General features: G+C 34.1%; 16 protein-coding genes across 16 annotated transcripts; 10 read left to right on the top strand and 6 right to left on the bottom strand.

Annotated features, from left to right (window-relative positions):
• Window positions 1–73: 73 nt before the first annotated feature.
• On the bottom strand, window positions 74–1,838 carry EIN_173790 (hypothetical protein; the record flags this gene model as incomplete). The annotated part of the gene is made up of 2 exons (XM_004184002.1): window positions 74–1,691; window positions 1,750–1,838. 2 exons carry the CDS (start codon window positions 1,836–1,838, stop codon window positions 74–76), a joined length of 1,707 nt encoding a protein of 568 aa, XP_004184050.1.
• A 105-nt stretch (window positions 1,839–1,943) lies between these two features.
• Window positions 1,944–2,848, bottom strand: EIN_173780 (casein kinase II subunit beta-3, putative; the record flags this gene model as incomplete). The annotated part of the gene is made up of 2 exons (XM_004184001.1): window positions 1,944–2,237; window positions 2,480–2,848. The coding sequence occupies 2 exons, from the start codon at window positions 2,846–2,848 to the stop codon at window positions 1,944–1,946; spliced, it is 663 nt and encodes a 220-aa protein (XP_004184049.1).
• Window positions 2,849–3,213: 365 nt separating this feature from the next.
• Window positions 3,214–3,744, bottom strand: EIN_173770 (hypothetical protein; the record flags this gene model as incomplete). The annotated part of the gene is made up of 1 exon (XM_004184000.1): window positions 3,214–3,744. One exon carries the CDS (start codon window positions 3,742–3,744, stop codon window positions 3,214–3,216), a length of 531 nt encoding a protein of 176 aa, XP_004184048.1.
• A 368-nt stretch (window positions 3,745–4,112) lies between these two features.
• Window positions 4,113–5,246, top strand: EIN_173760 (hypothetical protein; the record flags this gene model as incomplete). The annotated part of the gene is made up of 1 exon (XM_004183999.1): window positions 4,113–5,246. One exon carries the CDS (start codon window positions 4,113–4,115, stop codon window positions 5,244–5,246), a length of 1,134 nt encoding a protein of 377 aa, XP_004184047.1.
• Window positions 5,247–5,495: 249 nt separating this feature from the next.
• On the top strand, window positions 5,496–6,947 carry EIN_173750 (hypothetical protein; the record flags this gene model as incomplete). Its single annotated transcript, XM_004183998.1, has 1 exon — window positions 5,496–6,947. One exon carries the CDS (start codon window positions 5,496–5,498, stop codon window positions 6,945–6,947), a length of 1,452 nt encoding a protein of 483 aa, XP_004184046.1.
• A 634-nt stretch (window positions 6,948–7,581) lies between these two features.
• Window positions 7,582–8,007, top strand: EIN_173740 (hypothetical protein; the record flags this gene model as incomplete). Its single annotated transcript, XM_004183997.1, has 1 exon — window positions 7,582–8,007. One exon carries the CDS (start codon window positions 7,582–7,584, stop codon window positions 8,005–8,007), a length of 426 nt encoding a protein of 141 aa, XP_004184045.1.
• A 4,087-nt stretch (window positions 8,008–12,094) lies between these two features.
• EIN_173730 (serine acetyltransferase, putative) lies at window positions 12,095–13,138 on the top strand (the record flags this gene model as incomplete). Its single annotated transcript, XM_004183996.1, has 1 exon — window positions 12,095–13,138. One exon carries the CDS (start codon window positions 12,095–12,097, stop codon window positions 13,136–13,138), a length of 1,044 nt encoding a protein of 347 aa, XP_004184044.1.
• A 274-nt stretch (window positions 13,139–13,412) lies between these two features.
• Window positions 13,413–14,231, bottom strand: EIN_173720 (phosphatidylcholine transfer protein, putative; the record flags this gene model as incomplete). The annotated part of the gene is made up of 1 exon (XM_004183995.1): window positions 13,413–14,231. The coding sequence occupies one exon, from the start codon at window positions 14,229–14,231 to the stop codon at window positions 13,413–13,415; it is 819 nt and encodes a 272-aa protein (XP_004184043.1).
• Window positions 14,232–14,787: 556 nt separating this feature from the next.
• On the top strand, window positions 14,788–15,405 carry EIN_173710 (60S ribosomal protein L6-B, putative; the record flags this gene model as incomplete). Its single annotated transcript, XM_004183994.1, has 1 exon — window positions 14,788–15,405. The coding sequence occupies one exon, from the start codon at window positions 14,788–14,790 to the stop codon at window positions 15,403–15,405; it is 618 nt and encodes a 205-aa protein (XP_004184042.1).
• Window positions 15,406–16,361: 956 nt separating this feature from the next.
• EIN_173700 (hypothetical protein) lies at window positions 16,362–16,811 on the top strand (the record flags this gene model as incomplete). Its single annotated transcript, XM_004183993.1, has 1 exon — window positions 16,362–16,811. The coding sequence occupies one exon, from the start codon at window positions 16,362–16,364 to the stop codon at window positions 16,809–16,811; it is 450 nt and encodes a 149-aa protein (XP_004184041.1).
• An 83-nt stretch (window positions 16,812–16,894) lies between these two features.
• EIN_173690 (serine-threonine protein kinase, putative) lies at window positions 16,895–18,598 on the top strand (the record flags this gene model as incomplete). Its single annotated transcript, XM_004183992.1, has 1 exon — window positions 16,895–18,598. The coding sequence occupies one exon, from the start codon at window positions 16,895–16,897 to the stop codon at window positions 18,596–18,598; it is 1,704 nt and encodes a 567-aa protein (XP_004184040.1).
• Window positions 18,599–18,989: 391 nt separating this feature from the next.
• EIN_173680 (hypothetical protein) lies at window positions 18,990–19,631 on the top strand (the record flags this gene model as incomplete). Its single annotated transcript, XM_004183991.1, has 1 exon — window positions 18,990–19,631. One exon carries the CDS (start codon window positions 18,990–18,992, stop codon window positions 19,629–19,631), a length of 642 nt encoding a protein of 213 aa, XP_004184039.1.
• A 1,762-nt stretch (window positions 19,632–21,393) lies between these two features.
• On the top strand, window positions 21,394–22,251 carry EIN_173670 (hypothetical protein; the record flags this gene model as incomplete). The annotated part of the gene is made up of 1 exon (XM_004183990.1): window positions 21,394–22,251. One exon carries the CDS (start codon window positions 21,394–21,396, stop codon window positions 22,249–22,251), a length of 858 nt encoding a protein of 285 aa, XP_004184038.1.
• Window positions 22,252–23,446: 1,195 nt separating this feature from the next.
• On the top strand, window positions 23,447–24,610 carry EIN_173660 (hypothetical protein; the record flags this gene model as incomplete). Its single annotated transcript, XM_004183989.1, has 2 exons — window positions 23,447–23,677; window positions 23,729–24,610. 2 exons carry the CDS (start codon window positions 23,447–23,449, stop codon window positions 24,608–24,610), a joined length of 1,113 nt encoding a protein of 370 aa, XP_004184037.1.
• A 220-nt stretch (window positions 24,611–24,830) lies between these two features.
• EIN_173650 (hypothetical protein) lies at window positions 24,831–25,454 on the bottom strand (the record flags this gene model as incomplete). The annotated part of the gene is made up of 1 exon (XM_004183988.1): window positions 24,831–25,454. The coding sequence occupies one exon, from the start codon at window positions 25,452–25,454 to the stop codon at window positions 24,831–24,833; it is 624 nt and encodes a 207-aa protein (XP_004184036.1).
• A 464-nt stretch (window positions 25,455–25,918) lies between these two features.
• EIN_173640 (hypothetical protein) lies at window positions 25,919–26,395 on the bottom strand (the record flags this gene model as incomplete). Its single annotated transcript, XM_004183987.1, has 1 exon — window positions 25,919–26,395. The coding sequence occupies one exon, from the start codon at window positions 26,393–26,395 to the stop codon at window positions 25,919–25,921; it is 477 nt and encodes a 158-aa protein (XP_004184035.1).
• Window positions 26,396–27,968: the final 1,573 nt, after the last annotated feature.

Here is a 27,968-nt window from a genome sequence, read left to right as displayed (position 1 = left end):
ATCTAATAATAATTAATAAAAGTATAGAATCTGTATAACATCTAGAAGTCCAAGAAATAAAAATACTAAGTTATTAGGAGGTTGTATTAACACAGTCTTTACACACAAATTTGACGGACGCACAAAAAAAGTTGATAGCGTCGACACATCTCACATAGACTTGAACGGTGCTTTCGTTGAATGGATGTTTAACGACGCCATAGATATACGAGCTTTCGTCATGTCCGACAGAAATTCCCTCTGGCAATTTCCCGTTGATGGTCATTCCATCACTCCAGCAGTTCCATGGTAACTTGTTCACAAGTAGTTGCTCCATGTTTTTGCCGACTTCGATCTCTTCGATGAAATTGCCGTGTATCCCATGTAATGTACACTCAAAGCCGGGTTGTGTCAATATCATCCCGCCTGTGATCAAGAAGAGGAGGACTAAAAACGCGATGACAATTGTCGTGATGATTTCTAATGTGCACCCAAGTCGCTTTGGCGCTAACACACTCCCACCAACAAATAACCCGACAGATAGAAACCCAAACACTCCAATGAACAACCCAAGTGTTCCTATCACTAAAGAGAGTGCAACACTAATGAGTGTGATAAACCCTATGAACGCAAGAGATGCCGTATTCACTGTCGTCCAATACAACTTGATGTTCTTAATGCTTGTCTTGACCTCTTTGTATTTCCTCCAGAACGAAACCCACAAGCACGAAGAAGCTAAAAACAAGACAGTCCATATGCCCGGTAGCTTCGGTAATGCAAATATGACCCAAATGGATATCGCTGTGAACCCAACAGCAAGTGGCCCCGTTAACACTGCGGGCCCCAACGAAAATTCAAACCTGGACTTTTGAGTCTTTTGTTCAGTCATGGCGTCTTCCATTATCTTCAAATTTTCAATGGAAGAAATCAACTCAGAGATTTTGGTGTGGAGCTCTTCGTTGTGTGTATGGTCGGTCACTCCTTCATTAATTTCTTTGAGCGCCTCCACAATAACAGGGAGAATAGCGGCAGGGTCTACCATCACGCCCTTCGGTGCTATTTCGGGAAAGACCTTTTCAACGTCTTGCGCCAAAAACCCAACTCGAGTCGTCTTATCTCCTTTGTAGTTGTACTTCACTCCAACTAACTCAATGAGTTTCTCCAATCCATTTTTAATTGGTTCTATCGCTGTTTTAAACCGCGCGTCACTCCTTTGAAGGTACCCGGATTCAGCAAGAACCTCCCCAAAGACACAAAGCCTCCGAACGGCATTCACCATTTCAACTTTAACAAATTTGGGTTCGTTGTTCAACTCAATAGACTCGAAGTGATGCTTGGAATCCTCAAGATTCTGCTGTACCATATCGGCATAGTTGTTGACTAGTAATGAATTCGGCATTGGTTGATTCAACACGGTATTAAAATTTATAATATTGGAACTATTAAATATAGATTGCTCATTTGCATCGAAACCTCCCGAAATTGCAGCAACATTTGCCGTATTTGGTTGCACAAAATTTGGAGGCATTTGCACTTCATTGGGTGGAGCGTTTTGCTCGTCACTCTTCTCAAAGACTTTACTCATATAACTCTCGACCAAACTCTTGACGGCTTTTCTGTCACTCAACTTCTTGTAACTCGGCGCCTTTTGGAACCCGACACTTGTCACTGAGATGACGTGCCTCAGATGTGCGTCCCACACATGACTCGCTCTGCCTCATTAATATTCAAATTCGAGTTATTGAACTATTGTTCTCTAAAATTGCAAACGCGTTGTACCGAGTCATCTTCGTCTGTGAGCACCCAGGAAAGGTACACACCCATTGCTTACTACTTTTCATGTTTTTTTTCAGTTTCATATTTCTAGTTTCTGGTATGGTTTATAAAATCATATTCTTTACTATATTTGAATAGTAAAAGTTATAATACTTCTATTAATTAATAAACTATACTCAAACGGTGAATTACACATCGAACACACACAGTCTTTCTTTGGTTCGCCGAAAAACACCAGGGGGTGCAGCTTCTTTTCTGACAAGAAAACCAAAAACAGTTGGTTTGTACTTTTGTGCCTCTTGTATTCCTTGGACATTGAGCATCAAAAGGTGTGGGAACGTCGTTCCAAAGTACGAACCGTCGAGTGAAGACCCCACAAAGCCTTGAGGAATTGAATACTCCTCTCCACACTTCGGACAGAACAATTTCGTCTCGCCGATGTATGGAATGTCAGACGTTCCAACAGGAAGAACGGCGTGATTCTAAGAGTCATTTGTTGTACTATTTATAATGATATAATAATAGTTAAGCCGCAATTCCATTCCTATCACACAAAGTGAGTGATCAAATGAGAAATTATAAACGAACTATAAATGATCTATAAATAAATTAAATACGATGAGAGAGTGATTTGATCTCGTCGGAACGAAACACCCCGAAGTGAGTGAATATAAAATTTGTGAAAAGAAAAGTACTATAAAACGTCACAAGAATAGAAACAAACGTCACAAAGCACTCGTGGGCACCCTCCAAACTCACCTTTTCGGTATTTTGCATACATCTTTTTAAGGCCACTCGATGTTAGTATGTAACGAGCGTGAATAAGTCCGTAAAGTAGCGCAGCCTCTTTTTTAATCAGCAGAATGTCTTTATCGACAAAGGACTCGGGCTCCGCGACAGACATAATGACGTCTAGAGCCTCTTGGTAGTAAGTGAAGTACGACGAAAGGCCATAGATGTTAAATTCGTCATCTATGAAGTCTTCGTCGACCTCACACAAGTACTGGTTTCCATCTAACCCACAGAACCACTCAATCCACGACTCGTCGCTCGAGTTATCAAAATCGTCGTCGGTGTCGCGTGGACTGTCCATCACATATAATTTTGAAGTTCGAAAAAACCCTTTAATTTATAGAATGTCTATTCCCTTTCCAAATTGTATTTTGTTGGCTCTTGAAATTAGAAATATTTATGTCTTTGTTTTTGAGGAGTTTTGTGAATCAAATCGGGAAATTGTCGATAATACCAATTTGTGTGGTTTTCATGTATTATTATATATAGTTTGTTTGTCATTCAATATCTAGTACATTTCGTGCTCTGTCTTTTGAAAACAATTCTGAAGGAATTGATGAGAAAAGATTGAAATGAGTGGTGGAACGACACAAGAGATAAGCGACGATATTTCATGTGACACCTGAAGGTTTTGAAACAAAAAAACAGAAACAGTGCATCGGTGGGTTATAACTCGGGTTTGTCCTGTGGCTTCTTGTCCTCCTTCTCTTCCTTTGGGTCCAATTCTTTTGTGACCTCTTCTTCTGTCTTTCTGACAACCTTAAGTTGTTCAGTGAATTTCTCTGGGTGTTGGACGATTTCGTCGGCTTGGATGTACAACGGAGAGGATTCACAGTGAACCTTCTTTAGGCACTCTGTGAATTTGTTGAGGCAGGTCAGTTTGTCACCTCCGAGGTTAAGAGAAACGACGTCAAGGCACCCCGAGTGGACGATTCTGCATTCGTAGTCGTCTTTATATTTGCAAGAATTTTCATTGACTGTGCATGTGTCCGCAACTGGTTTGAGTTCTTTGTACTCTTCTGTGTCAGTGCACTCTGATTCGGTTAAATAAAAGACTTTTCGTTGTGTACACTCGCAGCTGTCGTACTTCTTTTCACACTCCTTGAAAACAAGTGGTAACTTCCTCATTTTCCTTTCCGAGCACTCAGCAGTACAAAGAGCGACAAGGAAAAGCACACTGAATACTATATGGTTCATTCTGTTTTTTCAAGTGTCAGCGAATTTTCTGTTTTTCAGTTCCTCTAAAATATCTTATTGATTATTCTACTTATTTTATGCCTTTAATGCCTAAGATTTTCCTTTCTAAAAAAAGCTATAATAAAATTATTATTTTTTTAATAATGATTGAAGAAGAACTACTTAAAAAAATTTAGTTGACGTCAAACTAACAACATTCCAAAAAATGAAAATGAAAAGAAAAAAGATAATAAAAAAGAAAAAAGGGTTGGTGTAGGATTTGATCCCTTGGCCTAAAAGTCAAAACTGATTGGTCTTCTAATCCGCAACGTTGAGTGATAAGAAAAGACAAGAAAAAAAATGTTCTGTTAGGAAACAAAAAAAACAGTATGGAGGAAGCCAAGTACACTGTCCTTTCAGACCTGCCCCCTCCCACTCAAAACTACAAGTCTGATGCAATTACCCTCACCATCACCATCTCAACTAAAATTTCTTTTTTGCGTTGGGTAGGCCCACTCTTGTTAACTTGTGCTGAAAATCCAAACTCCACCGACTTCAGTCATATCCTCTATTTACACCAACTCGACCCACCAAAGTTACTTTCCATATACGACCCCTCTTCTTCAATACGGGATTTGGCCGTTTTACCTTCTTCCAATGACATTCCAAATCCTTCACCGAGTCCGATATGTGACCAAGCTGTATACATCACAGACAAGTCGATTTGTATAATGGAGTTATCGCACACAAATAAGGTGGTGAAGCCCATAGTTGGGGAATCACTTCTTCCATATCCTCCAACAAGTGTATGTGCGCACTTGAAACACCCGTTACTCTATGTCGGGTGTGTTGATGGGACTGTACTCCTCCTTAACAACACTCTCCAGATCATTTCCCTCGTCAAAACAAATAACGCGCCAATTGTTAAGGCGATTCCGTCATTGGAGTTAACACACTTGTTTGTTTCGTGCAGTCGGGGCCCTTCGATGTTGAAAGTCCAAACGTTTTTATCGCCACATCCGGTGAATACCATTCCTTTGCACATCTTCATGACAGACATTTTCTGGGACGGCCACGCAGTCGACCCTCTCATCGTCGGTGACGCATTAGGGTTTGTTAATGTGATAGACAGATCGAGTGCCGCCGTCAAAGCAAAGAAACAAGCGACGTTCACACGAGTGAAGGCGCACAGTAGTGGGTGTAATGCAGTGGATACTTTTGGGTCTTTAGTCTTCAGTGGTGGTGATGATGGGCGAGTTGTTGTTTTCGACAAACAGAGATATCACAACAGACGAAAAAGAAAAGGCGCAAAAACCATCCACGTCTTATTCAAAGTGATGAAGGAAAATGGTGACGTTGTTGTGAATGAGGACGTGGCGGAGAATGAAAAGCAATTGGAGGGGTATGTGTTGTCTGATGACGACGTCAGAATTGTTGATTTGAAAATCAATAAAAAGCTTGAGAAAATAGCAATTGGTGTGAGGAAGGGTGTAGTGTTAGTAAAGAGCTTACAAACAGAATGAACGACACATTGAAAACCACACACACAATAGTGTTTTGTTGAATGTTATTTTAGTTTATAGTTTTGGTTTTGAATACTATATGTATAGTTTCACTTTTTAAAATTTTTAGTAGTATTTTAATAATAAAAATGTTATTTGTGACTTGTAAAAAAACTCCAAAAAATAATTTTTTGAATAACATTGATATTTCAACGAAAAAATTTTTCAAAAAGAAAACCAAACAAATCAGATATTTACATTGTGTAAGAAATGTCGACTACAAATTATCTTCGTGAACTCTATGAAAGTGAAGTTCGATACAACACTCAAATGAAAACAGCGTTAGACTACTATGCATATCCAATGATTAATAACGACACATATATATCAAATGAAATGACAAACACTTTGTTTTATTCGTACGAGGATGTGATGGAGTGTTCTAACCATTTTGTAGAAACCCTAAAAGCACATATTACTGATCAAAACTTTGAATTAATCACTGGCAAGTTTTTCATAGAAAACACTGGAAGGTTTCTTGCCTTTAATGACTATTTTAGAAATTCTTTAAACCGACAGATGGTCCTTTCTATTATCGACGAAGATCAAAGCAAATTAAATTATTTGAAACAACTGCAAATGGAAGCCAAAGAAACAGGCATTGAATTACAGCCACTTGGGTCGTATTTAATTCTTCCAATTCAGCGCCTTCCAAGATATCAAATGCTTCTCATTCAAATAGTGAATACAATCAAAGACCAAGTAGTTCCTCTGAAAAAAGAAATTTTGACGTCACGAAACAACTTGTCGCTCTTTGAAATTAGAAAAAAACTGGAGAGTTCCGGGCGCTTCACAATGACTCACGAAACACAACAAAAATTAAAGAACAGCACGTCCTTCACTTATGGCGAAAAAATGTCGCCGTTATTCAGAAATAACTCGGAACAAAGGCAGAAACTCGCGGGATATAAACTCGCGACATCAAAGTCACTCATCCTTAAAAGAGCGGAACTCGCAAAAACGGAGATTCCCGCACACTTCAATAAGGTTGAGGATTTGTCGCAATTTCAACAGATGGGGGAGTGTCACTCCAACAAAGATTGCACGGGTTCTCCACCGACACAACAAGAAGCGGTACCCGTTTTGTTTCGTCCCGCTAAGAGAGAAATTGCAACGCGCGATTTACTGGCTCAAAATGCGCAGTGTCGCGACAACGATTTTTCTATGAAGCAGAAAACAGCGGCGGAGAAGGAGGAGATACTTGCGGTCTACCACGACGCCGTGCAAATCATCTGTTCGAAGTCTTCGGAGTGTAACGAGATCATCAGAGACGAAGAGCAGAAGCAGAAGGAGTTGGAACAACAAACAAAAATGTTTGAGAAGTACGTTGTGGAGTTCTTAGTAACGGCTGAGAAGCTTAGTTTAGTCGAACAAGTCGTTTTATTACAGAATGAAAGTCGTTACGACGGATGGTTTGTTTTAACTTCAATTAAACTATTTGTCGATACTATTCAATTTCCTCGGCAACTGATCGAATTGAAGAATATACATATACAACAAGATGACAACCAAACGTTGACGTTGTTTGACAACGTTAATACTATCACTGTACAATTCAATGACACATCCAGTGTGTTAAATACAATCAACGAGAAAATTGGCAACCTCATGAAAAACAAGTCAACTTCTCTCTTCAGCAATTTCTGGTCTTTCTTCGCATAACTCTGTGTTTTATTTATTTGTTATATATAACATTTTAAGATAATTGTTATTATTTAAAAATGTTATTCGATTTTTGTAACGAAGAAAAGAGAAGTCAATTGGGTTTTAGAGGTGTCGAAAGGGAAAATCGGGATTGGATTTAAATCGTCACGCGTTAGCCCGATAAATTAGTCAAAACGAAAATTTGAGATAATAATTCTCTTTTCTGAAAAATATAAAACAAAAATTACAATAAAGATGAGTAATCATTAGGTAAACTCCCGATTTTTTTCGTCTATTGATTCGAATTCATGAAAAAGCACTTTTTTTTGCTTTGTCTTTAAACTTATTATATTTAGTAAAAAAATTATAATATTTAATATTAATGTTTGAAAAAAATGGTTAATAATTATTATATTTTTACTACATAAAACTATTCATTATATTAAAATCAACATTATATCTGATGTCTTTTTCGTATTAAATCGGGGAGAGAGAAAAAACAAACGTGTCGCCAACGCACCGTTTATTTATGGATACTCAAATTTAGTAAACCAATAGTAAATGAATTAATAACAATAGTAAATAGAAGGTTAAACAGAAATCCAAAAAGATAGCAAATAAAAACCCTGTGTACTCTTAAAAGTGCAAGTGAATGTCATCTGAACAGCAAAAGACTGAAAAGAAACCGGAAGAGAAACCAACTGATGCGATCAAGGTAGAGCAACCAACAAAAAATGAAAATAAAAAAGAAGACGACATCAAAGCTGTTCTTATAGAGGCACATGAACAAAAGTGCTTGACAAAAGGTCTTAAGCAAGTCTTAAAACATCTGAAGGAAAAACAAGTCAAAGCTATCTTTATCTGCGAAGATAAAACAGACAAACTCCAAAAACTCTTCGATGAACTGAAAGCAGCTTCTAAAGAGCAAAACGTCAAGATGATTGAAATCGATAGTCCAGAAAAATTGGGAACTTGGACGGATTTCAGAGTTAAACCCAGTAAGGTTTCAAAGTGCGCGTGCGTCTCGATTGGATCAAGTATTAAAGAAACTGAGGAGTTGAAAAGACTCTTACAATAACTGTTCTTTTTTGATTTTAACTTCATATAGTTTTAAATTACTATATTTTTTAATTTCTAATGATTACTATATATTTTTAATATAAATTAGTATTTATTGAATTCTTAAAATATATAAAAAAAACTTATTTATAATAGTTAATTTGCTTTAGTTTAATTTGAATAATATCTATTTATTATTTTTTTTTTCATTTTTATTTTTTTTAATACAGTGTTATTCACTGGGTTTTCGATTCCCACCATTTTCAATAATTATTAAGTCAGTTTATTAAGAGAAAGGATGAATAGTTGCACGAAAGACTGGCGATATTTTTTAAAGACGTCTTTTGTGTATTAGGGATGTCTTCCCGTTATTTTTGATGTCCTCACTGTGTATGGGGATGTCCCTTCTATTAATTTTGTGTCCTCAAAATTTCAAAAACTATAAAACGAGTTATAATTTAACCATTATTTTACTATTTAATAAAATAATCATTTCCAAAAATAAATAAAATAGTTAACAAACACTATAGAACAAGTAATTTTGTTATAAATTAATAGTTTGAATGAATTAATTATTATTTTTTATTGGTCATTTAAAGTCACTTTGAAACAGCTTTTCCAACACAACAACCCAATACTCCCGCAATTTTAGCAAAAAATATCAATAAAAAAGATTGAAAACAAACTTGTGTTTATCATAAAGAAGTCAAAAGAACTAATTAATTCGATATGGAAAATACGTTTTCACTTCCCCAAAGAATTACTACAAGACATGATACACACAGTTCAACAACAAACCCGGTTGTTTTATGTCCCACGCGGTCAAATCTAAGTCAAAACACTCAACATATACAACAACAAGTTCCATTAACTACACATTCAACTTATGATTGTAAAAAGGTCACAAAAAGGAGAGGAAGACCGCCTGGTAGAAAAAACGACAAAAAGTCTACTAACACCATTCATGTTGATGACCAGTACGTTGCATTTACATCAAGAAATTCTTCAATAAATAATCAAGTACACACAAAATAACTCGATTTCTTCTGTTATCCAAACAACAGTTGTAGAAGAGAATGAAGAATTATCGGGTTCGATGTCTTCTTTTAATAATGATGGACATCACGATCAATCGCATACAGTTGATAATCACATTGAATTACCAAATTCAAACACATCAAACACAATTCAAGACGATTTGTTACAACATGAACAACAAATAAATAGTAATGATGTTGAAACAGAAAATGTAACATCATCACTTTCTTTAATACTAACACATAAAATTAACCACGAAAATTTAAATAATACCACTCTTAATTCGATTACAACCACCGATTTTGATCAACCACACAACCCACCGAGTAGGCTACAAAATAGACATTTGATTGTGGGAGATCATTTAACATATCAAAATACTGGTACAGGACAACAAGAAAATCTATTACACCTTAATGAGGCAAACCCAATTCTCGAGTCTAGAATCGATCCTAATGATCCTTTGGCATTTTTTACAACCGTCAGAGAAAACAGAATACTGCGTCAACCTTCAGCCGAAGAAACTAGACACAATCCACAACAGCCAGCAAACATAAGAAGAAGACTGACAGAAGAACTAAAACACAATAGAAACACACACACGTTTGGAAATTCCAAGTAATGAGTTTTGGGCTGAACAACAAGAAGAATATTTTGTTCGTATCGAAGAGCTCATTGATAGTGGACAAATGACTTCTCCGATTATCTCCGATTATCTCCGATTATCTCCGATGTTCCACAGATATCAACAAATTCTCATCGAACTCTCATTGATATTAATTTAACTACAGAAGATGAATGTAAAACTCTTACTGGATTTACCAAAATAGAATTCGAAAAATTATTTTCTCTGTGTTGTGCTAAATGTAAATTTGATCTAAGTGTAAATGAAAACAACATAACTAAATTTTGTTTTCACAACCCATTAATGTCTGTCACAATACCTTCACTCAACAAAAACTGTGTATTTTCGTTGTATGAATTGTTTTTGATTTTAATGACTTTTTTGCATAAAGGTTGTGCTTCAACACGCTGTTTTATCTTTTGAAAGTGAATGAAATTGTAAATCCTTCCATCAGACTTGACAATGAAACAAACACTCATTATGTCAAAAGAGTCAACGACAGAAACAGAAAAGAAATATCAAGAGCAGTATGGAAAGCGATTGAAATATTTAAAAACTGTGCAGTCGAAAATTTGATTATACAAGTGGGCAAATGTGAATCGATGAGGTTGCCATTTAGCAGTTTTAGAAATCCTGTTTTGAAAGAACACATAAAGGATCTTGATAATTGTTATACCGCAATTGATGTGAGAGATCATGCTATTACAAATAAACGAAAAATTGTTGGTGTGAGGGAATTCACAAATTCTGTGTTTTATTCACCAAAAGTGAATTGCTCTGCAATCAAAACGAGTGTGAGTGTCAATTATTTTGGTTTGACATGTGGAATAACAACTTCAATACCAGGTTCATATCACGATTTTCGTATATTTGGTTTGTATGAATGGGATCAGTATATTCGAAATGGTGAATGTTTTTTTTGGGTGATACAGGTTATAGAAGTGCAAAAAATGGTATAACTACATGGCCTTATCCTTCTGATCCTCACCGCCACGCCTTAACAAAACTTAGAAATTCACTTGTTAGCAATTGCAGACTAATAGTTGAAAATTCCTTTGGAAGACTTACTCTTCTTTTTGAAATCACCAAAAAGAAGTGGAAATATTCACTTGATGAATATACAGATGTGATTTTAATGTGCCACGCCTTCAACAATTATCATATTATGATGCACCCAATGTGGGATATTCATTTTTATCTTTTGAACCCTTCTTTGTTAAACGATAAGATAATAATCAAAATTCCCCAGTCTGTTTAACGAATAATTGAAAATTTCGAAAGGCTTGGAGGAACAATGGCAAATGTTGAAGCGCTTCGATTCGAACGCGGTGAAAATGAATCTAATGTATTAAGAGAAAATGAAGAGGTGTTAGATGAGCACAATTATCTCAACAATGTACAAAACACAAGCAGAATTTGATTGACTCATTGTTGTTATTTTTTGTTTTATATAAAATGATATCAAATACTTTTCAATATATAATAATTGTAATTAATTTTTGCTAAAATTGCGGGAGTATTGGGTTGTTGTGTTGGAAAAGCTGTTTCAAAGTGACTTTAAATGACCAATAAAAAATAATAATTAATTCATTCAAACTATTAATTTATAACAAAATTACTTGTTCTATAGTGTTTGTTAACTATTTTATTTATTTTTGGAAATGATTATTTTATTAAATAGTAAAATAATGGTTAAATTATAACTCGTTTTATAGTTTTTGAAATTTTGAGGACACAAAATTAATAGAAGGGACATCCCCATACACAGTGAGGACATCAAAAATAACGGGAAGACATCCCTAATACACAAAAGACGTCTTTAAAAAATATCGCCAGTCTTTCGTGCAACTATTCATCCTTTCTCTTAATAAACTGACTTAATAATTATTGAAAATGGTGGGAATCGAAAACCCAGTGAATAACACTGTAAATAATTGTTATCCAATTTGGTATAATAAACCAATTCCAGAACTAAAGTATAAAAGTGAATATCATTTACTGATATTATTATTAATATATTTTAGAATAACTGTTTATTCCAAAATATATCAACCATTAATAAATAGTATAATTAATAAAAAATGGTATAAAGTTATTACCTCAAGACAATTCGTAAATTTTCTTTGTTTTTTTATTTCCATTTTTTTCTTATAAAAACCCGAAACAATTGACTAAAAAAAGCCAAAATAACGCTAATAATAATAATTCAAATTTGTTCTTAAAAATTTTTAAAAAAACGACGACCAGATTGCTCGAGAATTCCCCAAGTAGTTTTCAATCTCTTAAAATAGAAATTCTTCTCAACTATCAAATTTTTACAAATTCCACAAATTTAAGGGGAACACATTTCTTTCAGATTATACCTATTTATGATAATTATATTAGAGAAAAATCAAGAGGAAGGTATATATAATATGTTAAGAACTACTAACTCCACACTAACATGGACTCAATGATCAGCCAAGTCTCTTCACTTCTCTTTACTTCCTATAAAGAGGATAATGTGGCCTTCACTTCTTCAAGACAATTTCCACCAAAGAACACTACTACCATTCTTACACATCTTCAAGCACTCTTCTTCCCCGATTTCTTTTTAAGAAAAACAGAGAGGAATTTAAGACACACGTCTGCTTATCTTACGGAGTTGGTCGAAATACTGCGATATGGACTTTCTGCGTATAACGAGGAAGATCTAGTCGAAGATGCGCTTCAGAATGTATTAATTAACTTCCTCCGAATTCGGTCAGAAATAAAAGAAGACATCGTTGCGGCTTACGCTGGAGATCCGGCTGCACCTGGTCTCGCTATAATCATTCGGAGTTATCCTGGTATTCAAGCAGTCATGGCTTATCGACTTGCACATATCTTATACACAACAGGGGACAGAGAGTATTGCAGAGAAATGATGGAAGAAATTCACTCTTTAACGAGTATTGACATACACCCCGGTGCAAAAATAGACTCCCATTTCTTTATAGATCACGGCGTTGGTGTAGTTATAGGGGAAACTGCTGAAGTTGGGAAGTGGTGTCGGATGTACCAAGAAGTAACCCTCGGTGCTATAAACTTTAAAGAGGAAAATGGTATCATCAAACGTGGAACAAAGCGCCATCCGACTGTTGGTGATAATGTAGTCATCGGTACTGGAGCTAAAGTACTTGGTAACATCACTATAGGAAATAATGTGAAGATAGGTGCTAAGTGTTGGATAGTAGAAAGTATAGAAGATGGTAATACGGTCTTTATTTCTCAACACCCAACACAAACTACTCGAGAAAACAAACACATCACTGTTGTAAATGACAAATTTGTACTTCAAAAACTTGAAGACAAAGAAACTCAAAAAAGAAACAAAGACAGTGACAGTATTACAAAAGAAGACGAAAAAGTCAGTTCTTTGGAAGAAACTAGTTCTTCTCCAGATATTTTAATGGAACTCTCGTGTACCCTCTTGTCCCATAACTTCCCTATGAAGTGCAACGTCTGAACTTAGCCTTAATTTATATTTGTTTTAAATTCGATTTAACTGTTTTTGGTAAATAGAGCATTTTATTCAACAAACAAATTTGTTGAAATTCAACCGATACAAATACAAATGTAACAAATAGTGGAATGTAAAATGTAAAAATGGTGGTGTGACAATTTGACATGCCAACCAGACTATTCTTTATTTAAAACAAAAAACAGACAAATCAATTCGCCGACAAAAAGGAAATTTCAAAACAAATGTCATACCTAAATAATGACAAAAAAGAATAAAATTATTTCTTGCTAGCTTCATACTCTTCCTTTTCTTTAGTCTGCCACTCGTTCAGTCTGAGCCATGGTCTATCGCTTGGATTGTGGTCCTTCTTCCAATTCTCATAAACAGAAGAGGTCTTCGCAATGTTGTCAATAACACCGCCGACCATTGTTTTTGTGGCTTTATTGACACACCAAGCAGGGATCCACCCATTCCACGAATTCCAACCGAAGTAGTAGAACATAGTTCCCTTGTCAGTGGTTTTCATGTAATAACCAGATTTGTAACTCCATGCTCTGACGAATCCAGACTTTTCTGGGACAAGTGGATGCTTGTTGGAGAAGTTGAAAATGACAAACTCGGTCATTTCTGGGTTGTGCCACCACGATCTTCTGTTGACCCAGTCGCGGTTTGAAATGACAAACGGCATTCCAACTGAGTAGTAACCAATGTCGTTGGCCGCGTCAATTTGTTCAATAAGGAACCCCTCAATCATTCTGTCGTCCCATGTTTTTCTGTAGTCTGGGTCGTGGATGGCCTCGTAAATAACTTGGGCTGGGATGTCCTTCATGGCATCAGAGACAAGTTTAATCTGAATCTCGGCAGTGTTTGATGGGTTCTTGAAGTGGACCTTTGTGTGCTCATCAGTGTATGACTCAATCCAGCCTTCTGTCTCGTCAAAGAGTTTACGGAAATCGTCAAAGTCCTTACGGGTCGAGATTGGTAACTCTGGGTTGTGTGAGAAGACGTTCAAGTCTCCTGGGAGTGTTGCAGCCTTTTGTGCCTCAGTCGTTGCCATTGAATATTTTTTCAGTTTTTCGCTTCTTAAATAATGCATCTCTCACTTTCCTAATTTCCCATATTTTCGTTCCTAATACACCTATCATTTTGTCAATCTCACAAATAATAGAACTATTTATTTGTTTTGCTTTTTTCATTTGCGAGTTTGGTGCGCTTTAGTGTAAAATTCATGGTTTTTTATTATTATTTTTTTTCAAGATGACTTTTTAAAAATCTTTGTTTTATTTTCTTCTTTTGGATCTTGTTGTAGTAGTATTAATATTATAATATTTTTTACTTTTTATTCAATTATGAATAATTTTGAAAAAATTATTACTTATTTTTTAAATTCAATTTATTATAAAAGTGTTATAACCAATCATTATTATATTATAGTTTGTAAACAATATAAATTAATTATAAAAATAATATAATCAGAATCTTAGTCAAAATTCAGAAAACGCCAAATAAAATTAAACAAAATACCTAAGATAAATTTCAGAACCAAAAAAGTACCATAGTACGATAGTAAAAAGTTATAAAATGAACTACAAAGAGTTAAGAGGAAACGATTAGGGTTGTCTTTGAACAACTTCAAAGTCACTTTTCCTTAGATGTCAGCGCCAAAGTGGTTTGTCCCGACTAAGTCGAATGGCACAAAGATGCCCGAGTACTATCCGACCGACGACATGATTGTGGAGCAAAAGAGAAAGTTACGAACAAAGAAGGGTCCAAAGCAAACTCCACTTGACAAACCCGCTGCCAACCTTGAGCATTTGAGAAAAAGTATCGTCCCAGGCGTCATCTGCATCATTGTTGCTGGTAAGTATGCTGGTAAAAAAGTCGTTTACTTGAAGCAATGCATTAAGTCGGGCTCTTTGATTGTCACTGGTCCATTCAAGCTCTCTGGTGTTCCATTGCTCCAAATCAACCAACGCTATGTCATCGCTACTTCTCAAAAAGTCGACGTCTCTAAGGTCAACACTGAAGGTATCGATTTCATGTTCTTCAAGAAGAATACTCCAAAGAAGAGAGACCACTTCAGAAAGGTCCTCCCACAAGAAGAGATCAAAAAGGACTTCGAAAGCAAGAAGGAAATCCTCTTGAGCAAACAAAAACAAGTCGACGAAACTCTCATCCCAGAAATTAAGAAGACTCAGTACCTCAAGGAATACATGAAGACTCCATTCTCCGTCAGAGCCGGTCAATTCCCACACCTCTTGAAATTCTAAGTAAAATCGGTAAGAAATACGCTTTTGTGGACATTTTGTTATTCGTATGTTTTTCTGAAACATTCTTTTTAATAGTGTTATTAAAATGTTTTTTTATTTAATTTTTTGTTGTTGCTTTAAACATCAAAAAATAATTTTCAATAAATATTATAGTCCCTCAATTTAGCCTTATGGAAAAAGCTTGCCTTCTGCAATTATTTTACCATAATCAATTATTTTAATCACAACAATTCTATAATTAATAGTATATTATTTAAAACAGATTTCAAAAAATGAAAATTAATTAAATAATTAATTTCTAGTTTTTTTAATTAAAAATACAATCCAAGAAGGCAATTTTTTTCATAAGGCTTGCGTATTTTGTTATTTTACAAAAAATTTTGTAATTAAATTAATTAAATAATAAAATAAAATTGTAAATTAATTACGATAATATTTCAAGTGAAAAAAATGAAAGGAAAAGACTAATAAACTCAAAAGTAAAACTGAAATCCTACAAATTGCTTTTAAAATCACTAGAAATAAGAAACAAACAATAGGTTTCTTTCCCATTATTTTAGTTTATTTTTATGTAAAATAAACTCGAAATGTTTTGACTTTAGTTAAAAACAATTTAAAAAGAACACTCAATTTTAACATGAGTAATATTCACAAAAAAATCCAGTAAAAAAACGGGGGAATTAAAATACCAAAAAACAGAAGGTTAAAAAAAATTCTTACTTCCAAACTCGTGATGAATTACTACCATTAAGATCAAACTGTCCAATGTAAAAATAGAACGACAAAAAGCATATAGAAATGAAACAATAAGGATATTACCCGATATTTAGCTCTAACGAGCACTTTGCAAATAATAAACATACCCAACGAAAAAGTCAAAGATACCTCAGAAAAGTCGACCTATGAAATACACATATATCAGGTGAACTACTGTCAACAGGAACTTTAAAGTCAAGATGTCCCGAAATTTGAAGAGTCCGTTATTTAGGAATGTGGCTAAGTCACTTGACCTTCCTATGGTCAAGAGTGACACATTTGTCCCCGCCTTTTCTGTGAAGAAGTCGCGCGAATTTCTCGAAGAGAGTTTTAGTCTAGATGAGATCAACGAGTTGGTAGAAATTGCAAAGTCACCAAGGAAGCCCAAGATGTTACTCGACGAGTATGAAGTGAAGATGTTAGAAGGTCGCCGGTCAAGGAAAACTGATGAGAAATTAGTCGACGAGCTTGATATGGTTCAGTCGAAACAGTTCTCAGAAGCGAATGGCAAAGAATCGCCTTTAAGTCAAGCCCGCGAACGTCTTTCCCTTACTAAGAAGAACAATTCTTTGATAGCCAAAAAGAAGAGAGAGTCCGGTCCAAAGAAGAACACAACGCCGACTAAAAAAAACATGAAAACAACTATATAACTAAATGTTTGTAATATCTTCTAGTTTCCATGCTTTCTTCATCTTTTTAACTGAAAAATGCATTTCACAGGCTAATCCGGCTAATGTCACAAACATTACAAATCTTGTACCAAAACACTTCCCTCAAATTCCAAGCGTCAGAAACCATCGAAATCAAAACAGAAAAACCGATCACATTCATTAACGTCGGAACAACTACAAAGCAATCAAATGACGGAATCACTGACACCCCGTTTTATTATGACGTCCCGATGTCACTTTTCGGAAAGAACGCTCGACAAGCTCTTAAGCAAATAAAGACCTTCAAAGACATCAAATTTGATCAGAAGAAACATCCCTATTTGGCAGAGACACAAAACATATTGAAAGGCGTCTTTGTCTGTGAAAAGGTCGGGAAGAGTTATCAAGTGACGTCAGAACAAATGATCTTGGACGATAAGAACTTGTTATTGAAATGTGAGAGTCGCGACCCCGAGTCTTTGAGTCGAACTTTCGAACAACAAATTCATTATGACACAACACTGTATTACGCATCGGATATGTACGACATTACTAATGATGTTCTGACTACTGACGTCACTTATATGAACAGTGATATTCCTTTCTTCTGCTTATTCCCTCTTTTCATCACACAAAATTCTTTTATACTCAGACAAGACGATTCTTCGCCAATCAAAAGGGTTGTGTTATCCCCACTTACTCTTGTACTGCCATTTTTGAGTAACTTCTCCGTGTTCAAATGCTTTCCGGAGAGGTGTGTACCATCGCTCGATACAATGACGGAATATTTATTAAGTTACTCTCTCGGAGACTTACTTCTGAAGCTCAAGTCGACATTTCCGAAACGGAAGAATGATCACATTAATGACCTTTTGGATCAAACAGTAAGGATTTTACAAGACAGTGAAAACACTCTACTCATGTCACTGAAGTCTCCATTCTTCTATCAAGCAAACACGTATAAGAAGATCAAAGAAGTCGATATTGATAGTTTGGGCATTCGCCCGTGTATCAAAGAAGCTGGAAGAGGCGCGGTCGGAACCATTTTCCAGTCGATGTGTCGGAAGTACGCGATTAAAGTGTGTAAGGCGGAGTATGAGGAATTCACTCTTCGTGAGGTCAGAGTACTGAAGATGCTGAATCATCCGAATATACTCAAGTTTGTAGCGTATGGATCAAATACGTTAATCACTGAATGGTGTTACTATGGATCGATTGACGACTTCATGAAAGTGAAACGATTTGAAAATCAGGTGTTACCACCGAACTACTTTTTACACGTTGTTTCGCAGTTTAACGCGGGGTATGACTACTTATACACTAATGTCCAAATGGTGCATAGAGACATCAAATATAACAACATCTTCATCACTATTGACCCGTCGTTGGGAAGTAAAGAACCCGAAAATTTGGTTGTTAAAATTGCAGACTTTAACACCACGCGAGTTGTGTCTGACGAAATGCACACGAAGATAGGAACACCGCAATTTATGGCACAGGAGATATATAAGGGGAAATATGGAACGAAAGCTGAGGTGTATGCTATTGGACTGTTTTTGTATTACCTTTTGGCGGGAACACTGCCGAGGTGTTGCTCTAACTCGTCGATTGGAGAAACAGTCCCTGTCTCCTTTGTAACGGGGATCAAAAGAGTGAACACCTTTTTGTACTCGCAAATGGAAATACTCATACAGAAGATGGTGGAGCCCAGAGAAATATACAGAATAGGTTGGGAGGACTACTTGACCGCATTTAATAGCATTCAAAAGAAGTGCAACATATTCTAATTGATGTGTTATGGTGTTTTTTAATATGTAATTAGCTATATATAGATGGATGAGTTATTATTATGAGGCACTTTAGTACATATTATTAATAAACAGTTGTATTATATTTTATTATAAAAAGTTTAATTAAATTTATATAAAAATAGGAGGAACCAACAAGTGAAAAATAAAATTGTGAAGAGAATGAAACGATATGAAGAGGATCAAGAACTTTTGAAAATAGATTTGTTTTGATCAAACAGAATTTTAATTGATAGAGAGAGGTGTTGGAATTATTGGAAAGTATACAGGAAAGAATATTTTACTAATATAATAAAAATGATGTTATGTTGGAGATTTAGGTAGTTTTTTAAAACATAAATAAACTTTTTCGTAAACTGTCATTTGTATTATGTCTTGGACACTTTTTGTATGGTTGTTGTGTGTTTCGATGGGTCAAATGTCTCCCGATTTGCAAGAATCACTTCATAGGAGATTTGAACACTTTTATCAACACCAAATGGGTTACATTCCCAAGTTGGATTTTCTTATTACAGAGATGGTAAAATATCCACAACACTTTTCTGATCAACATGTTACTAGTTTGGACAGACTTAGAAAATTTGAAATTGGAATGAAAGAAACTTCAAGATTATGTGCAAGAGCTGACCCAGTCACAGAAGATACAGTTCAGACTTTTTGTATGAACGTTCAAGGACTTGGTTCTGATTTTAAAAGGTACATGCTGTTTATTATTCAAAGTATGTTCACATTTGTTGAAAGGACAAGTGAAAGCAGTTTTATTCCAGAACAAGCAAAACATAGGATGTTGAAATATTTACACTTGTTAATTCCTCAGATGTATAGATATGCAAATTTATTGGATAGAATTATTGACGCGAGAGAATTTACTGGCAATCAAGTAGTATTGGCAGCTAGACAAGTTATGACAACTTTAATAAGATCAAAAGCAACAACCTTTGAAAATCCATTTGTTCCTGAAGCAACTCCAAAACCAACAAGTTTAAAATTCTTAAAAAAGAAAAGACAATAATTTGACTTAAATTGTTATTTTTTTTCAATAAATAAAAAACTTTTGAATATAGTTTTGTTACTTTTTTATAAAAATACATCGTTAAAAAAATGTGTGAATGTTTTTAAAAACAAGTAAAAAGTTGAATTTATGATTTAATTTATTATTTGGGTGCACGTAATTTGGTATTATTTTTTATTAATATTTACAAAATGAACACAATTATTTTAAAATAAGATATGATAAAGTAATGATATAAAAACAAGTAGTTTTCAAAAAAACACGATTTAAAGTGAAGTCGATTAAATGGTACAACTTGAAAGGCTGTGTGTACTACTGTTCAGCTTCTTTTGCTGCCTTCTTGGCGCCCTTTCCATGAGCAAAGCCATGAACGCTTTGTTTAGGGACTTTCTTGGTCTTTTCGTGTGGTTTGTGAACACCCTTTTCCATTGGTTTCTTGCCGCCTTCTGTTGCTGGTGCTGCTGCTTTAGCCTTCTTGTCCATTGGTTGTGATGCTGAATAGCACCCCTTATATAGTCCGTGCTTTCATTCTTTGCTACACACAACGTGGAACCACGCGCTGACATTGTTCTCTTGTGCCGTTTCTTGTCAAATAACGCAACAATCGATATATAAATTGTGGTGCTCACACACGTACCGTCACATCGGGACTTGTGGGGAGTCAATAACAAAATGCCGCGTTCTAAAATGTGCAGCACAATTGCAGTATCATTGTGTATTGTAAGCTGTACCACTCAGTATAGATTGTCCCATTACTGTGCTGACTGCCATGGTAATAACCGGATTATTTCATACATCATCGGCAGGCGCGTCTTGTGATGCTGTTTTTTAGACCAAATACGCGCTAAATGCCCAACATTGTGCGTATTTGCATTTGTGTGATGCCACTTTTGGACAAAATAGAAAACTCAAAATCAACACCACGCAAATACAACTCAATATCATTTTTTACTAGTAACTATACTATACATTACGTGATGATATGGTACATTGCTACCAACGAGCACAGAACGCCGTGCTGTTTTGTGAACATTTCAATGTACCATACGTGTTGGTACAGAATACCATAGTCTATAACTATACTATAAATAGAGAACCGCCATACGTGTCAGCTATATTGGGTGCGCCATCTTGGAATGCAACGCCGCGTCTGCCGCAACCACCGCACTTTGAAAAAAAACCAAAACAAAACTATACCAATACAATATAACATGGTATAATCAAGGGAACCATTCGATCCGGCAGAATAAAAGTAGTGTGCACGCGTTGTCGACTCAAATAATCAAGTCACAGATCGGCAGATCTGCCAGATCTACAATTTGAAATGGCGTTATCCCGTCATTTAAACAATTTCCCGCGTAACATGGAAACAATAGTTGAGGTATGGCACAGTGCTCTTTATTGTTTGTGTGCATTTTCAAGTACTATCTCATTTACTATAAATGTACTATATAGAATCCATTTTTTTACATTTTTAATATTTTTTATATTTCTCTTATTATTAATTTATTAATACAATTTTATTATTGTTATAATAACTAAAATGTATTAAATTATTATAGAAAAAGTTAAAAAATATTATTAAATTACTAGTTTTTAATATGTATTTGTTTATCTTTTTCTTAATCAAGATGAACATTTTTATTTGATTTAAATACTCAACAAATTGATTAAGTTCAAAAAATCATTTTAACATTTAACTTTGATCAAGAATAACTTTATTTATATTTTAATATAAATTGAATTAAACTCTTTAATATAAATGGTTGTTCTCGATGGATTTCACATGATGGTTGTTTCTCAATATTTTGGCCGTATTTCTGATTTTATTGAGCTCTCTTTTGTTTGCAAAAAGTTTACAAACATAATGGAAAAGTTCCACTATAACCCAGTCCCACTTTTAAACAACAACATCAATCTTTTCACACATCTTGAAACACTATATTTATACTCCAAGACCGACGACTTGTTCGAGAACAAAAATTTCTACCGCCGAGTGTTTCTTCCAAAAATCAATTACAGTGAATTTGTTCAGTTAAAGAAGAAGACGAACGTCAATGTCGAATGTGTTAACGTGATGTACACAAAGGAGGATGTGAGAAAACATGGACTTGTACTCCCCAAAGAAATCAACCATGTCGACCAATTTGCGTATTACCAAATCAGTATTCCCCAATTTACTTCATTTGAAACTTCTTTGAAGACAATAGGGCAATTCGCATTTTCGTTTTGCAATAACATCCAGAATTTATACATCCCAAAGAGTGTCACTTCAATTGACTCGTATTCCTTTTACAAATGCACTAATTTGAAATCCGTCAGTTTTGGTTGCTCCATCTGTCGAATTGGTGGACTGGCATTCTGTGAGTGCAAAAGTCTCGTCGATGTGAAGCTTCCAGAGAAATTGGACAAACTCGAAGAGGTGACATTTTCTGGATGTGCACAACTCAAAACAATTGAAATACCAAAAAGTGTCACCTCAATTGGGAATCGCTGTTTTCTCAATTGCACAAACCTCGAGAGTGTAGTAATGGGTAGCACATTAATAACTTTTGGTGTTGATGTGTTTTATGGGTGTATTTTTAAATTGCCAACACACATCAACAAAGAAAGGTTATAACATGTGTTATTATTAGAACTAAATGAATTGAATGTTTTGTTTGTTATTTATAATATCAAACATCTTTTGCTAATCTCATATCAAATATAGAATGTAAAGTCAAAATCACAATCCTTTGGTACATATGATAATCAATATTTTAATCCATTTCAAAGTGCAACTAATTACAAATAAATTGATATTAAAAAATAGTCAAAATATATTATTTATTTATTATAAAAATCAATCATTTACAAAAATGTAATTTTTTTAATAATTAATTAAACCATTCACTTTAATTAAAAATAGAAATACATATTTTGTTTTTCATGGCAGTTAATAAACCAGTTTAAAAATGTCTAAATAATATCACTTGAATATGTTATCACAATATCATAAAGACACAATCTAAAGTTATATTTAAACTGTCTATTATTATTAATTTGTTTGATTTTACATAAAGTATAAAGGAGGTTGACAGATATGGATTCTTTTTTAGAATTACACATGACCATCAAAAAATGAAGTGGATTGGTTAATTAATTAATTAATTGTAAGCTGTAAATAATTAGGAGATACACCCACTATTGTATATTTTTAATCTTATAGATTTCAAACAGTGAAATTGAGTTGACCAATTCGTTTTTTGTTTAGTGGTATTTTCATTGACAAATTGATATTTGATTTTGTGAATGATGTGCAAATAATTAGAAATAACGATTTTATTCAAAAGAAAAATTTTTTCTTTATTTTATTTTGGGTAATAATCAAATAAAAAAATTGATTCACTAACTTTGTCAAATTGTTAATCAATCTAAACAATTTTTGTTTATTAAATGAAAAATAATGATAATTATTAATATTATAGTTATTTAATTATTAAAGTGTTAAATATAATATTTCATTCAATAACAAATGATTAAAAACAGTGTTTTCACATTTGTCAAGTCATTTTTTTGATTAGTTATTATAAAAAAAAATAATTTTTATATTAAAAAGTTTAATTTTTAATTTAAAATTTTTACTTAAAAAACAACAGAAATAAAGCCCGACACTTGAAAAACAGAAACAATTCGATCTTTGCTTAAAATAAAGGATTTAAACCACCGCAATTCGATGTTCTTTCGCACTCCCGACAATTAAAATTGAATTATTGAAAGCAAAAACAAAACGGTTTGAACGGTATAAAAATAATCAAACTCACTAGAAAGGTAAAATGAGGTATTCGATAGGTGTGAACAGACTTTACAACCCACTTAATACAAGTCCATTAAAAAGACCAACAAAAAAAGTGTCACAGACTACAAGTCCCGTCTCTTCTTGTGTTAATATCACAACCCTTCCTCCTATAATACCAACTCGTTTATACGAGAAATCTACAGAACAAACAGTAAGGTCGTTTCTTTTTGTTGAAATATCTCCTTTACTTGACAAGTACTTTGACTTAGTTTGTTGATCTTTATTTTTTGTATTAAATACGACTTGAATTAACACAAAGATAGACTCGAAAAAAGCGAATCATTCCAGACCCAATGTATTATACAATTTTTACAGTGTTCGTGGTCGTCTTGTTGATTTGATGCTATATTTTGCACAAAAAGATGTCAACACATTTTCTAAAGATGATTTGTTCACCACAAGCACACCATTTACTGATTTGTTTGATATTTTACTTGAAGAAGAAGGTAACGAAGTGCTTCGTGCAACATCATCTCCAATAGTCGATGACGTCAATATCAGTGACAATGGAGACGAGATAAGTAACAGGTATGTCTATCTACTCACCAAATATGTCCCTTTGATAAAAGAATCCATTCGGGGTGTTGTCCGGAGTGTAGCTGAAATAGTTTATAACAAGTATGGTGAAGAGATGGGGCATACAGCAATAGTCCGTCTCATTTTCGAGAGGTATTTATTTGTTCCAATATCCAATTCAACTCGTCACATCACCGCATTCTATAAATTGTTGAGTGATGGTTTCTTTGGAAATGTTGGAAAAGCAACTGGACAAATGGGAAATGCAGTGGATTATACAATTGGAATTGTTTTGAGCACCCCTCCACACTATCAATCTCCTTATATCATCTCAAGACATGAAGAAACATTAGAACAACTTTGTGAAGTTATAAAGGAAGATGCTTCATTACTTCGAGTTGGGTTTAAAGGTGATTTTGATATAGTCTTTGACACTGTTAGAAAAAGAAAAGAAGGCAACATCGACTTACTTGTCGCTTCAAATGAATTACAAGAGTGGAGATCACAAAGACTTGATCGAAAGTGTTATGCAAATATGTTCTTGAAAGAGCAAGTTAAAAAGGCTTTACAAATTAATGACTTTCTCAGAATGAAAATTTTGCAGTTAAAGAATGGGGTCTTCTGATTTTAAAATCAATTTTGAAAATGGTACTCAAGCCGAAAAATGTTTGAACGCAACAATATAAATATCTTTTATAAGTAACAAATGAAACGTATTTTTAATTTTTTTAATTTTTATAAACTTTAATTCATTATAAGCACTTTAAACTATATTTTATTATAAACAACTATTATTGATTTGTTTAATTAAAAATGTAAAAAGATATAAATAGAATACCAAGTCATCAAATCATTTTTACAACACAAATTCTGTAAGCATAAAATACTCGATCGGTTGGAAGGAGAACATAAGGTGGGTTGTCTGTGTAGTCTGGGATGCAACAGCTTTTGTTTCTAAAATCTTTTTTATATACAAGAATCTCACCAAACGCAAATGCACAGAGTTCGTCTTCATCGTTCCCAAAGACATAAAAAGCGTGTTCGTGTCCATTCATAGTGATTTCTATTGGTTTCAATCCTTGTGAAAGTTTGTATTTCAACATAAATATAAAAGCATCCTCGTCACGAACCCATGCAGATTGTTGATGAAATGGCTTGGACACAAAAGCCCCAAATTTATTTCCAGTTCCATCTGTAATAATGTAAAGAAGGTTGGAAATGCCATACAATTTTGAAGCAAATACAGATTTATTAATGGACCAATCATCTGTTGTTGAGTCAAATAGAACTTGCCCTATTTTCAATCCACACCAGTTCTCTACTCTCTCCGCTTCCATTAAGTCCAGAATTGCATCTGTACAACGTGGTTCTCTCAGATTAACACAGTCTGATCGATTTTGAGGAAATATTGGTGGTATTGGGGTTACAACGTTCTGCCCAAGTCCAAGACCAATACTGTATTTTTTCATTAATGGTTTATTTGTTCAGTTCTTTTTAAGGCAACCTTGTATATTATCAAATAAATACTGGTTTGTAAAGTTTATAACAGTTTTACTTTGATGTTGTGAAAGTTAAATTGTGGCTTATACTGCGACCAATCTTATTAATCCACTCGCTTTTAAAGGAAACAAAGATATTTTTATATTTTTATTGGTTTGTTAAAAGAAACGATGTAAAGTTTTAAATGATTTAACAAATCAGTCGTGAATAACTGAAATGTTCTAAATTTTTGCAAAAATAAGCACCTTTTTCAAAGCGACCTAACAATTAGGTTATGTTGTTGAAAAACAACAATAACAATATGTATATGGTAAGGTTAAACATACAAAATATTAACGTATATAGAATAAAAGGTATTTGTTGTTATTTCTATTTTTGAATGTAGTATGAAAGTTGTAATAACCCAAATATAAAGCATTTTAAAACAAAAGAATTAATTGCATCTGATGAAATCTTTGATATACTCAACAAAGTCCGTGAAGTTAAGTGAGTTGTTCCCGTTCTTGAACGCCATTTGCATCACACGCGTCCGCATTTGTTGTGAGACGCTCTTTGTACCACTTTTGTTGTCTGTTACTTTGTCAAGGTCTGCAACACTAATAAACCCACTCTGCTTTGTATCAAAGACGTCAAACAATAGGCGAATGACACAAACAATTTTGTCCACCCCAAAATCATTTGGAGTGTGCTTAGCAATGATTTCAAACTCGTGGCGATTCAGTTTTCGATCACGAGCATCAAAAAGCCCAACACCGTCCGCCGCACGGAGGATCAAAGTATAGACCTTCTCAATATCACTGCCGGCAATTGAACCAACTATCCCACGCATTCCAATTACAAATTCATCCGGCTCTATATATCCACTTTTGTTCTTGTCAAAAACATCAAACATGTCAATCCTCAGAGCCATATCTTGCTATTTTTGAGTTTTGATTTGTCAACACCAACATTTTGTTGTAACAACTCTCTTTCCCCATTACCAACCAATTAAATGCGCTTTCATTTTTATACAGTAGGAGGAAATATGGGGATGCTCGAAAAAGGAGGATGCTCGTAACTATTGGTTAATTTCAACTGAAAAATAATAAAATTACTATTAATTTTAATATAAATTATTAATCAAAAAATTAATAAAATGAAAAACCCAAATAAAATTATATTAGTTATTTATTATTAATAATATTAAATTAATTAATATTAAGATGAGCATCTTCTTTTTCTCAGCATCCCACTTTTTCCATTAACTGTAATAAAACTATAAACATGTGGTACAATTGCTTTAACCTTAGGATTGCGGATGAATAACAAAACTAAAACAAAATACCAAAAATCTCAGAATGGCACCCTTGTTATTTTTATTACATTTCCTAAATTCGAAAAAAAAATAAAAAAAACTAAAATCGTATCATTAAATTAATAATATCAACACATCATTTGAAATATAAACAAGTTTGAATTGCATGTCAGAACAATACAAATCAATTTTTGATATCGTAAAGTCTCAATTTACGAGAATTTGTTAACAATGAATCACACTTGATTTTTTAAGTTTTTTTTGTTTTTTTTTCATATTTTTCATATGGTTTAAAAATAAATGTTATTTTAATTACTCTACCGACATTGTAAGGTTAAATAACATCAAAGAATATTGCAACAAAAAGATCTCCAGATCTTAATTTAATCTTCATTATAAACTTTTTAAAAAAGTCTTATCTAATAATAAAATTATAACATTATTATATAGTACATTTATAGTAAATGAGATAGTACTTGAAAATGCACACAAACAATAAAGAGCACTGTGCCATACCTCAACTATTGTTTCCATGTTACGCGGGAAATTGTTTAAATGACGGGATAACGCCATTTCAAATTGTAGATCTGGCAGATCTGCCGATCTGTGACTTGATTATTTGAGTCGACAACGCGTGCACACTACTTTTATTCTGCCGGATCGAATGGTTCCCTTGATTATACCATGTTATATTGTATTGGTATAGTTTTGTTTTGGTTTTTTTTCAAAGTGCGGTGGTTGCGGCAGACGCGGCGTTGCATTCCAAGATGGCGCACCCAATATAGCTGACACGTATGGCGGTTCTCTATTTATAGTATAGTTATAGACTATGGTATTCTGTACCAACACGTATGGTACATTGAAATGTTCACAAAACAGCACGGCGTTCTGTGCTCGTTGGTAGCAATGTACCATATCATCACGTAATGTATAGTATAGTTACTAGTAAAAAATGATATTGAGTTGTATTTGCGTGGTGTTGATTTTGAGTTTTCTATTTTGTCCAAAAGTGGCATCACACAAATGCAAATACGCACAATGTTGGGCATTTAGCGCGTATTTGGTCTAAAAAACAGCATCACAAGACGCGCCTGCCGATGATGTATGAAATAATCCGGTTATTACCATGGCAGTCAGCACAGTAATGGGACAATCTATACTGAGTGGTACAGCTTACAATACACAATGA

The sequence above is a fragment of the Entamoeba invadens genome (assembly GCF_000330505.1).
Source record: "Entamoeba invadens IP1 unplaced genomic scaffold scaff_1105074725591, whole genome shotgun sequence".
In the NCBI taxonomy this organism is placed as follows: Eukaryota; Evosea; order Mastigamoebida; family Endamoebidae; genus Entamoeba; species Entamoeba invadens.
This window is presented reverse-complemented; position numbering and strand designations above follow the sequence as displayed.